Source organism: Petromyzon marinus, chromosome 80 (assembly GCF_048934315.1).
Source record: "Petromyzon marinus isolate PM22_M1 ecotype Great Lakes invasive population chromosome 80, UKy_Petmar_22M1.pri1.0, whole genome shotgun sequence".
Classification (NCBI taxonomy): domain Eukaryota; kingdom Metazoa; phylum Chordata; class Hyperoartia; order Petromyzontiformes; family Petromyzontidae; genus Petromyzon; species Petromyzon marinus.
Genome location: NC_133746.1, coordinates 9,573,119 through 9,584,736, shown reverse-complemented (window position 1 = coordinate 9,584,736; position 11,618 = coordinate 9,573,119). Strand labels below are relative to the sequence as shown.

General features: G+C 54.1%; 1 protein-coding gene across 1 annotated transcript in view; it reads right to left on the bottom strand.

Annotated features, from left to right (window-relative positions):
* Window positions 1-2,211: 2,211 nt before the first annotated feature.
* Window positions 2,212-11,618, bottom strand: part of LOC116957674 (uncharacterized) — a 56,729-nt gene continuing 47,322 nt past the window's right edge. Inside the window, exons 24-32 of the mRNA XM_076057241.1 lie at window positions 10,619-10,691; window positions 9,770-9,870; window positions 9,153-9,184; window positions 8,388-8,574; window positions 8,009-8,040; window positions 7,027-7,152; window positions 6,284-6,326; window positions 5,188-5,320; window positions 2,212-3,623 (exon numbers count right to left, since the gene is read on the bottom strand). Of these exons, the coding sequence (XP_075913356.1) occupies window positions 3,467-3,623; window positions 5,188-5,320; window positions 6,284-6,326; window positions 7,027-7,152; window positions 8,009-8,040; window positions 8,388-8,574; window positions 9,153-9,184; window positions 9,770-9,870; window positions 10,619-10,691 (884 nt within the window). The 3' untranslated portion in view covers window positions 2,212-3,466. The remainder of the gene's footprint in view (window positions 3,624-5,187; window positions 5,321-6,283; window positions 6,327-7,026; window positions 7,153-8,008; window positions 8,041-8,387; window positions 8,575-9,152; window positions 9,185-9,769; window positions 9,871-10,618; window positions 10,692-11,618) is intronic.

Genomic DNA, 11,618 nt, shown 5'->3' with positions numbered 1-11,618 from the left:
ACATAGCCAACCGTGCTCAATGGGAGGTGCGGGGAATTGAACCTCCGTTTTTTTACGTGGCTCGTCGCGGAGCGTGGCTGCTGACTACCGCACCAGCGGTTTGCTCATGAAAACGTCGGTGCATTTACATGAGTATCGCGGTGGCGAGGAGATGTTGACTACCTCGCCTGGCATACAGGAGGTCGTGGGTTCGATCCCGACCCTGACGCCTGCTGTTCGTTTGGAGTCTGCGTCTTTCTCTATCACCAGGGTGGCTAGGAGATGTTAACTACCTCGCCTGGTGTACAGGAGGTCGTGGGTTCGATCCCGACCGTGACGCCTGCTGTATTCATTTTGATTTAAAGTTTTCGTGACTGCAGGGATTCATATTCTTGGTTCTTTCGGTAAAGTCACGTAGAAGGGAACAATAAAATCATAAAAACATAAAACCACAGCAAGAAAATGTGCTGTGGTTTTCACACCTGATGATTATTGCTTGTGTTGCAGTCGAAACGTCGTGAGAATTTTATTGTTTTATATATTTTTTTTATTTATTGTTTCCCTTCTACGTGGTGACTTTACCAAAAGAACCAAGAATATGAATCCCTGCTGTATATTTGGAGTCTGCGTCACTCTCTATCACCAGGGTGGCTAGGAGATGTTGACTGCCTCGCCTGGTGTAGAGGAGGTCGTAGGTTCGATCCCGACCCTGACGCCTGCTGCTGTATATTTGGAGTTTGCGTGTCTCTCGTCTCCGTGGTCGCGTGGTATTTCTCTCGACGTTCAGAATCGACGTCATGCATTTAGAGTTGTTGGCTGCTATGAATTTGCACGTGATGATGATGATAAGCCACTTTGTTGAGCTCTCATTTTGTGGCCAGGTCGCTTCTGGTGAAATAACTAACTTGCTTATAGTTTTTGTTGAGTAACCCATCAGCTTGCTGGTGTCAGTGAACCACAAACGAGCCGGACCCGCCACAGCGTTGTCCGCAGCACGCCCTACACCGTGGTATTTTATGAGCGCGTGCCCATTAATACACGCGGACAAATCACGTATTAATCTGAATTTGTCCTCCGCCAGTTGACATAATTACGCCACCATAAAGCCACCGTAAAGCCACTTCAATGACGAGGCGACCCATCGCTCCGCACCTTTAATGGGTCTCAAACGTCCCTCTGAAATGAGGTAACTGCCCTAAAGTCCTGCCGCTGATGACGGTGACGCTCCCGTAACTGCCGCTGCTGCTATTACATCCCCCGTGGCCATGGATGTCGTTCGTGGCTGGGTGCGTAAAGGTCAGGTCTGGGGTGAAGTCTTCAATTGGGGCTCTATTCATAGTCAAGCGGTGCGGCGGTGATTGACAGAGTGGACAGGCGTGTGCAGTCCGGTTGTGGGTGCCGCGGAGGCGAGGACATTGTTAAATGCCTCTCCTGGTATGCAGGCGGACGTGGGTTCGATCCCGACTTGATGCGTATTGTATGGTTTTGAGTTTGAGTGTCTCTCTCCCCGTGATTGCGTGGATATTTTTCCGGGCTCTCCGGGTTTTTCCCTCCACATTTAAAATCAACGTGCATTTAGAGTATTTGGGCTGCTGTACATTTCTACCTGATAAGCCACTTCGTTGAGCTATCATTTGTGGCCAGGACGCTTCATGGATATCGGTGCAAAAGAGCTTCAGAGCTCATAGGAATACTCCAGTATCAATAATGATTCTGGTTCTGAAAAAAGAGCTTTGCACCTCAGTAGTGGGCTTTACCTAGGAGAGTAATAATAGTTAAAATAGTTATATATATGTCCAATGCTGTGTTTGTGTGTCTGTGTTGCGTATTCTACCAAAGAAAAATAAGCTTGTTAATGTTAAATGTTGATTTAAAGCTTTCGTGACTGCAGTAATTCATATTCTTAGTTCTTTCGGTAAAGTCACGTTGAAGGGAAACAATAAAATAATAAAATATGCAAACCGACACACCTGATGACGACCGTTTGTGTTATGGTCGAAACGTCGTGAGAATTTTTATTATTTTATATATATTTTATTATTTTATTGTTTCCCTTCAACGTGACTTTACCGAAAGAACTAAGAATACTTGTTAATGTTATTTTACCACGTAAGGTCCACTGAGCTACAGAGCTATTTTTTGCAGAAGCGACCTGGCCATCACACACGATAGCTCAACGAAGTGGCTTATCACCAGCACCACCACCACCATCATCATCATCATCTCCTGGACATTTATAGCGGCAGCCAAATAACTCTAAACGCGTGGCGTCGATCCTAAATGCGGATTGGAGGCGGGGGGGAACAAAAAAACAAACGGAGGATCCCAGGGAGAAAAATCCACGTGACCACGATGAGAGAGACCGAGAGAGAGAGAGAGACACACGCAAACTCGGGCGTCGTGCGAGTTGGCAATGCTACCCAGCGCGACCTCCCTGCGTACCAGGCGAGGTAGGTTGACGCTCGAGCGTCACGCGACGAGCGACGGACGGACGGCGATCGAGGGGACTCAAGTCTTCTCCGCAAGCGGTGAAACGTAAACTTTTATTCGGAGTTACCGACATTCTTCTTCCCCCAACCCCACCCCCACCATCGCCCCCACGGCAAATGTACAGTCCGGGCGAGAGGAAACCAAAAGAGGCTCCACAAAGCGTAAGGTGACTACGTCCGCGCACATCGACGGAGCCAATCAAGCGAGCAAGCTTTTTTTTTTTTTCTTCCCCCTTTCGTTCCGAATGATACGACAGCGATACTTCGTTTTCCACTGATACTGCCCCACCCACCCAACCCCCCCCCCCCCCCCCGACATCCTGGTAATGTCCCGAAACGTCGGGACATTGTTGATGGCCGAGCACGGCCTGGCGGCGGGAAATGCTGCGCCGGAACCGACGCTCCCCAGATTGTAAGCGTCGACCCCTTCTCGCCGCGGGCGGCGTCATCCGGTGGGCACGAGTGTTTCGTGCATAAGCGCGCGCATGCGAGCGCCGCGGTGACGTCGCCGCCACTCGGTGGCGAATGGCGGCGGCTGCTTCTGCTGTTGTTGTGCGAGCACGTGCGCGTGCGCGCGCGTTAGCGTGCGTGGCGCAGCTCTGCCGGCGCTGGGCAAGACGTCGCGCTCGGGGGTGCGGCAATCGGCGTGGCGTCGTCAAGCCAAATCGGCAGAGGCAGCGGCATCGCACCGCGGAGAAGTGGCCCATCGTCGCCGGGCCTGGCCGGCCTGGCCGGCCAGGCCGGTCGGTCGGTCGGTCGGTCGGTCGTCGTTTCCGGCATCTCTCGGTTCGTTGGCCCGCGCAGGGGGGGTGGACGGGGGCGGGTTAGGTGGATGTTACGGGGGTTCACCGCGGTGTGGTGAAGGATGGCGGCGGCGGAGGGCGGCGGGGGGAGGAGGAGGGGGGGGGCGCTAAGGAGGAGGGGTGAGTGGGGGGCGGGGGCGGTGTGGGGGTGTCGTCGTCGTCGTCGTCGTCGTTGTCGTTGCGGCCGGCGTTCATTCATTCGCAGAGCTTGCAGCTGCACTCGCGGATGTACTTGTAGGAGTACTCCTGGATGGTGCCGTTGGTGCACCGCAGCGGAGCGTTCCGCTGCTCCGTCACCGTCTCCTGGCAACACTTGCACTCGTGGGTGATGCCGCCCGTCTGGTAGTTGAGCCTGTGGGCAAAGCGCGCCGGGGGGGGGAGCGGGGGGGGGGGGGGCGGGGGTGGGCGGGGGGGGGGGGGACACGACTCGCGGAATCAGAAGCGGTCGCGGGTCGTCGCGCCCGCACGCAGACGGACCGCCAATGGCCGATCTCCTGAAGGAGCCGTGATGGAGATTAGTCCACACGTGGGTAGAAGGGAGTGAGATGGAACAGATGGAGATGAGTCCACACGTGGGTAGAAGGGAGTGAGATGGAACAGATGGAGATTAGTCCACACACGGGGTAGAAGGTGGAGTGAGATGGAACAGATGGAGATTAGTCCACACGTGGGTAGAAGGGAGTGAGATGGAACAGATGGAGATTAGTCCACACGTGGGTAGAAGGGATTGAGATGGAACAGATGGAGATTAGTCCACACGTGGGTAGAAGGGATTGAGATGGAACAGATGGAGATTAGTCCACACACGGTGTAGAAGGGAGCGAGATGGAACAGATGGAGATTAGTCCACACGTGGGTAGAAGGGAGTGAGATGGAACAGATGGAGATTAGTCCACACACGGGGTAGAAGGTGGAGTGAGATGGAACAGATGGAGATTAGTCCACACACGGGGTAGAAGGTGGAGTGAGATGGAACAGATGGAGATTAGTCCACACGTGGGTAGAAGGGAGTGAGATGGAACAGATGGAGATTAGTCCACACGTGGGTAGAAGGGAGTGAGATGGAAAAGATGGAGATTAGTCCACACGTGGGTAGAAGGGAGTGAGATGGAACAGATGGAGATTAGTCCACACGTGGGTAGAAGGGAGTGAGATGGAACAGATGGAGATTAGTCCACACGTGGGTAGAATGGAGTGAGATGGAACAGATGGAGATTAGTCCACACACGGTGTAGAAGGGAGTGAGATGGAACAGATGGAGATTAGTCCACACACGGTGTAGAAGGGAGCGAGATGGAACAGATGGAGATTAGTCCATACACGGTGTAGAAGGGATTGAGATAGAACAGATGGAGATTAGTCCACACGCAGGTAGAAGGGAGTGAGATGGAACAGATGGAGATTAGTCCACACACGGTGTAGAAGGGAGCGAGATGGAACAGATGGAGATTAGTCCACACGTGTGTAGAAGTGAGTGAGATGGAACAGATGGAGATTAGTCCACACACGGGGTAGAAGGTGGAGTGAGATGGAAAAGATGGAGATTAGTCCACACACGGTGTAGAAGGGAGTGAGATGGAACAGATGGAGATGAGTCCACGCACTCTGCTGCTGTGCCGCCTTCTCGCTGGCAAAGCCAGGGGGTACCACCACCAGCACCACCACCACCATCACCACCACCACCATCACCACCAGCACCATCACCACCAACACCAGCACCATCATCATCACCACCATCACCACCAGCACCATCACCACCAGCACCACCAGCACCATCATCACCATCACCACCATCACCATCACCACCATCAACACCACCACCAGCACCACCATCACCATCATCACCATCACCACCATCACCACCACCACCAGCACCACCATCACCGCCGCACTGGTCCCGCTGTGCCGTGGCTTACCGAGCCAGGGAGAGGCACATTCCACTGCACTGGCTCAGGGTGACATCGTCGGACACGCAGCTGTCCACTTGGATCTTTTCCACGGACGTCAGCACCTCGCACTTGGTGATGGACGCATCCGGGTCTTTCTCACCTGCACGGCACGAGTAGCAACATCATCATCATCAGCAGCAGAATCAGCAGCATCATCATCAGCAGCAGCAGGATCAGCAGCAGCAGCATCATCATCATCAGCAGCAGCAGGATCAGCAGCAGCAGCATCAGCATCATCATCATCAGGATCAGCAGCAGCAGGATCAGCAGCAGCAGCAGCATCATCATCAGCAGCAGGATCAGCAGCAGCAGTAGCAGCATCATCATCAGGATCAGCAGCAGTAGCAGCAGCAGCATCATCATCAGCATCATCATCAGCAGCAGAATCATCAGCAGCAGGATCAGCAGCATCATCATCAGCAGCAGAATCATCATCAGCAGCAGCATCAGCATCATCATCAGCAGCAGAATCATCAGCAGCAGGATCAGCAGCATCATCATCAGCAGCAGAATCATCATCAGCAGCAGAATCAAAATCGTTTATCCCGGAGCAGGAATCTGATGAGCTGCGAAGCTCTTTCGCGCAGAAGTCCTGGTCAGGGGTGTAGTGTATATGGTAGTGTATAGTGTAGTGTACATATATAGTAGTGTATTGTGTAGTGTATATAGTAGTGTATAGTGTAGTGTATAATGGTGTATAGTGTAGTGTATGTATATAGTAGTGTATAGTGTAGAATATATAGTAGTGTATAGTGTAGTATATATAGTAGTGTATAGTGTAGTGTATATATAGTAGTGTATAGTGTAGTGTATATGTAGTGTATAGTGTAGTGTATATAGAGTAGTGTATAGTGTAGTGTATATATAGTAGTGTAGTGTATATATAGTAGTGTAGTGTACATATATAGTAGTGTGTAGTGTAGTGTACATATATAGTAGTTTATAGTGTAGTGTATATAGTAGTGTATAGTGTAGTATATATAGTAGCGTATAGTGTAGTGTATATATAGGAGTGTATAGTGTAGTGGGACACCCTGTATGCATGCAAAGTACAAATACTCACACGACAGTGGACAGCATCCAAAGTCATCGTAGATGGGCGCCGACTGGTAGGGAGACAACATCCAAAGAGCGTGAATCGCACACAAAACAAACAGTTTATCTTCAGAAGCTAACCACCTGATGAGGACTGCTTGTGTTGCGATTGAAACGTGTTTTTTTGTTTGTTATTTTCTTTGAAGCTATCTGCGTGACGTTACCGAAAGACCCAAAGAATGTGAATTCCCGCGGTAACGAAAGCTGGCTGTTGCCTGATGAAGCCGGTTGTAATTGCTGGCGAAACGTCGTACTCGGATTGTAAATGTCGTGGCTTGGCTCTCCAATACACCGGTGTGCTGTACTAGTATACTACACTACTATACACTATACTACTATACACTACACTATACACTACTCTACTATACACTACACTATACACTACTATACACTACACTATACACTACTATACACTACATTATACACTGCACTATACACTACACTATACACTACACTATCCACTACTATACACTACACTATACACTACTATACACTACACTATACACTAGTGCTGTACTAGTGACGAATTGGCCACGTTCTGCTTACGTGACAACCCTTACCAGTTGGCCGTGTCGGGTGGTGGCGGGCTTTTGCCGACATCTATATATTCACGCCAACCCAAATTAAAACGTCGAGATTTTGGCGCGCCAGGCCCTCTACAGCGTGGCGAACGAGTCCCGCCGGACGGCGGCGTTCCGCCCCCGAACGCACCTTGCACTTGCTGAAGTCGAACGGTGCGCAGGTGATCATTTTCTCCACGATGGCGGCCGAGCCACCGACGGCCGTGCAGGAGAAGCGTAGGCACATGTCGTTGTTGTCTGTCCACGTGTCGCCGACCTGCGCGCCGACGCCGGCGTTCACGGCAACGGTTGGTTGGTTTGCACGTGCGGAATGCGTCCCATTTTTTTGCACCGCACGCGCGTAAGGCGACCGTGGCTGAGCCAGTGCAGGACAACAAACTAATACACAACAACAACAACAGCAGCAAGCAGCCGTTCTATAGAAATGAGTTCTCGATGTAGTATAGTGGTGTTGTATACAGTGTGTAGTAGTGTAGTGTTTTACAAGCGTCGTGTATAGTAGTGTACTGTTTAGTAGTGTATAGTAGTGTAGTGTATATTATAGTGGATAGTAGTGGATAGTGTAGTGTATGGTAGGTTGTATGTACGTTGGACTGCTTGAGCACCACTGTACGTAGCCAAACGCGCTTGAACTCATTTTTCTTATTGCTGTCATGGTGTAAGGGACACTATGGAGCTCTGTAGTTCTTTTTTGAAAGCGACCCTGGCGATCACAATTGATCACGATGAGCATGAGGCTTGTCAGCATCATAATCATCATGTGGAAATTTACGACAGTCGGATACTCTCAACGCGCGGTGATGCTGATTATAAAATGTGGAGAAAAAAATCCACGCCACCACGGGGAGAGAAAGAGAGAGAGAGACGCAAACTCCAAATCTACAGCAGCAGCAGCAGGCATCGTCAGGGTCGGGATCGAACCCACTACCTCCTGCACACCAGGCGAGGTAGTCAACATCTCCTAGCCACCGTGATGATGATGATGAGAGAGAGAGAGAGAGACGCAAACTCCAAATATACAGCAGCGGCTAAGGGCGGTCGCCGCCGTTACCGCCCTGAGCCGCCTCGCCGTTGGTCAGCGGAGCGTCGCGTGATGGGCATTGCGAGCTCACCTGATAGACGGAGCCGCTGTGTCTGCAGGCAGCTGGAAGAGAAGAGCAGCACAGCGCTCAGTCAAAACTCGTGGATGGAACGGCGCGGCGCAGATGACCCTCTCCTGTGACCCTCTCCTGTGACCCTCTCCCGTGACCCTGTCCCACTACCTCTCCCATGACCTTTTCTACGACCCTCTCCTGTTACTCTCTCTTGTGCGTGACCCACTGCCATGACCTCTCCCGTGAACCTCTCCCATGAACCTCTCCCGTGACCCTCCTGTGACTCTCTCCCATGACCTCTCCCGTGACCCTCTCCCGTGACCTTGTCCCATGACCTCTCCCGTGACCCCTCCCCGTGAACTCCCTGCCCACGACCCCTCACGGCCGCGCTCCTCACCGCACTCCACGCGGGGGCAGCATGTGGTGGTGATGATGTCCTCCGTGACGGGGGTGGGCGCTGGGACCAGGTTGACCCCGATGGGGCAGGTGACAGTGGGCAGCTTGCAGGGCAGCGCCGTGCGCTCCACGTTGCCTCCCTCCAGGCACTCGCACTGGTCACAGCCCTCCTTCCATTGGTCCCCGACCTGCACCGAGTCAGCCAATCATCAGCCGGTCGGTCGGGCCAGTCATCCGATTGCCAGCCAGCCAGCTGGTCGGTCGGTTCGGCCAGACAGCCAATCGTCAGCCAGCCAGTTGGTCGCTCGTGCCAGTCAACCAATCGTCAGCCGGCGGGCCAGTCGGTCGCTCGGCCAGTCAGCCAATCGTCAGCCAGGCCGGTCGGTCGGCAAGTCAGCCAATCGTAAGCTAGCCGGCCGGCCGGTCGCTCGGCCAGTGAGCCAATCGTCAGCCGAGCCGGCCGGCCGGCCGGCCGGTCGCCCAGTCAGCCAATCGTCAGCCAGCCGATCGGCCAGTCAATGTACGCGTAGTAAGGTGCGAGAATTTACCCTCGTCATTCGCGATGAGCGACATACGTTTCCAGAGGTGCTCGCGGATTGGCAAACGTCGCGGGCAGTGGCACTGCCTCACTTTCGAAAAACCGATAATCAGATATTGATTCGGAGGGAAGGCCGAGGACGTGCACGCAACGCCCATGGGAAAGGGTTAAGTAGGGGGGGGGGGGACATGGCGACTATTAGCGGCGGTGGTATGAGGAGGTACTCACGTATTTGGGTTCACCGCTGTCTGACCAACACTCTGCGAAAAAAAACACGCACACAGCGCGGAGGTCACAACCAGGATCTCACGTGTCACGTGTGTGCACGTGTGTGAGTGTATGGATGTGTACGTGTGTCTATAGTTGTGTGTGTGGGTGTGTATGTATGTTGAACTTCTTTGAGGTCTAGGTAGCCAACCGTGCTAATTGGAGGTGCGGGTGGAGGGACAAATGTGCTTGTGTGTGTGTGTGTGTACGCATTCGTGCGTGGGCGTATGTGTTTGTATGCATTGTGGGGAGCGGGAGTGGTAGCGGTTAGCGCTACGCTGCCCTATGCACACGGCAACCAGAGTTTTATTCCCGCTCAAGGCTAACACCAGCGACAGCGATTATCTGAACTGGTCCTGGGCCTCCCCTAGGTCGACCCAGCCTCAGATGAGTAGCTGGTGTAGCGGTGTGTAGTAAACATCGCCACTGGGGAGACAAAGGCGACCGGGCGTGGTGCTTGCCACCGACCCGCTCGCGTGCCAGCGCAGGCCTGCAGAGGTGCCCGCGACTAACGGCACACTTGCCCCGATGGTCTGACACAGGCTACGTGGGAGACCTTTGCCGCGTGCCCGCGTTACCTGGACACGTAGTCACACAGGTGGAGGAGCCGGCCTCCAGCAGCTGCTGCCCATCCCCGCAGTAGCAGCCCTCTCCCTTCCACAGGTTCGATGCATCGATTCTGAATGGACGGAGGAGACAGCCGCGTCAAGAGCGCGCCGACGTACGACGGCAGTGCCGCCCGTGCCAGGCGAAGTCGCACTTTGAGGCCGCATCGTGAAAGTGCCAAAAGGCTCGCGGCAGGAGGTCACAGGGGGCAGGCCCAGGTAGGGTGGGTTGATCGAGATGACAGACAAACACACACACACACACGGACACCGAATGCCAACACCAATGCCCCGCCATTCGCCACGAAAGTGACGGTGACGTCACCGCGGCGAATGGTGTCGAAGGCTCGCTGACAGGAGGAGGTCTCGGGACAGACCCAGGTGCCATGGGTTGGCTGACTGAGATGGCTGGAAGATGCACCAGCTGTACCCCCTACTTTGACAAAATTGCTGCATTTTAGCCTCCCGGCGCTCCGCTCGTTATTATGAGCGTCGCTCCTCTGACCTCAGTTATTGCTGGAGGACGACTGCCTCCAACTGCCCAGTAGCAGCAGCAGAGTCCTTCACGAGCCTCCTCCCGCCACAGAGGCTGATCTTAACACCGCTGGTACCGGTCATCGGCAAGTCCACTCAGCTCCACATCCTCTCGTACCACATCAGCTCCATCTCTTCCCCAGCCCATGTCGTGCCAATTTAGCACCCCTCTATGCGGCCAAACGGAAGCGTTGGCTGGGGCATGCGGGCTGTGTGACCCAGCTCAACGCAACCACACACGGGGACACACACACAGAGACTGACTCGCCCACACAGAGACTGCCTTACCTGTCCACGCCACACACTGGTGTAGCCTTTGTCTCGCAGTACTTGTACACCATGTTCCCAGGGCATGTATACGCTGCACACACACACAAAGACAAACAGAAGATCCCCCACGTAACCTTAACAGACTGTTAGGGCAAGTGCTACTCGTGGATAGGTGCTACTCTTTAGCGAGACTCACTCGCCCACACAGAGACTCCCTTACCTGTCCACGCCACCTATGAAGGCCAGCAGGGCACACGAGGGGGTGGGTGGCCAGCACCACGCCCGGCCGCCTTTGTCTCCCTAATGAGGATGTTTGTACACACCGCACCAGGTACTCATTTGAGGCTGAGTCGACCTCGGGAAGGCCCACGACCGATTCAGATAATCGTCATCGGTATTGGCCGTGAGTGGGAATCGAACTCGGGTCGCCAGGTTCATAGCGCAGTGACGGTACCATGGTGCTTGTGCCAGGCTAGGTGCACGTTAAGGTCTCGACACTTCACATGGAAGACGTCACACTCCACGCTTCACACGGGAGGTGTCACCCTCGACACTTCACACGGGAGGCGTCACCCTCGACACTTCACACGGGAGGCGTCACCCTCGACACTTCACACGGGAGGCGTCACGCTCCACGCTTCACACGGGAGGCATCACGCTCCACGCTTCGCACCCCATGCTTCACACGGGAGGCCTCACGCTCCACGCTTCACACGGGAGGCGTCACACTCCACACTTCGCACCCCACGCTTCACACGGGAGGCATCACACTCCACGCTTCGCACTCCACGCTTCACACGGGAGGCGTCACGCTCCACGCTTCACACTCCACGCTTCACACGGGAGGCGTCACGCTCCACGCTTCACACGGGAGGTGTCACACTCCACACTTCGCACTCCACGCTTCACACGGGAGGCGCCACGCTCGGCACTTCACACGGGAGGCATCACGCTCCACGCTTCACACGGGAGGCATCACGCTCCACGCTTCGCACCCCACGCTTCACACGGGAGGCGT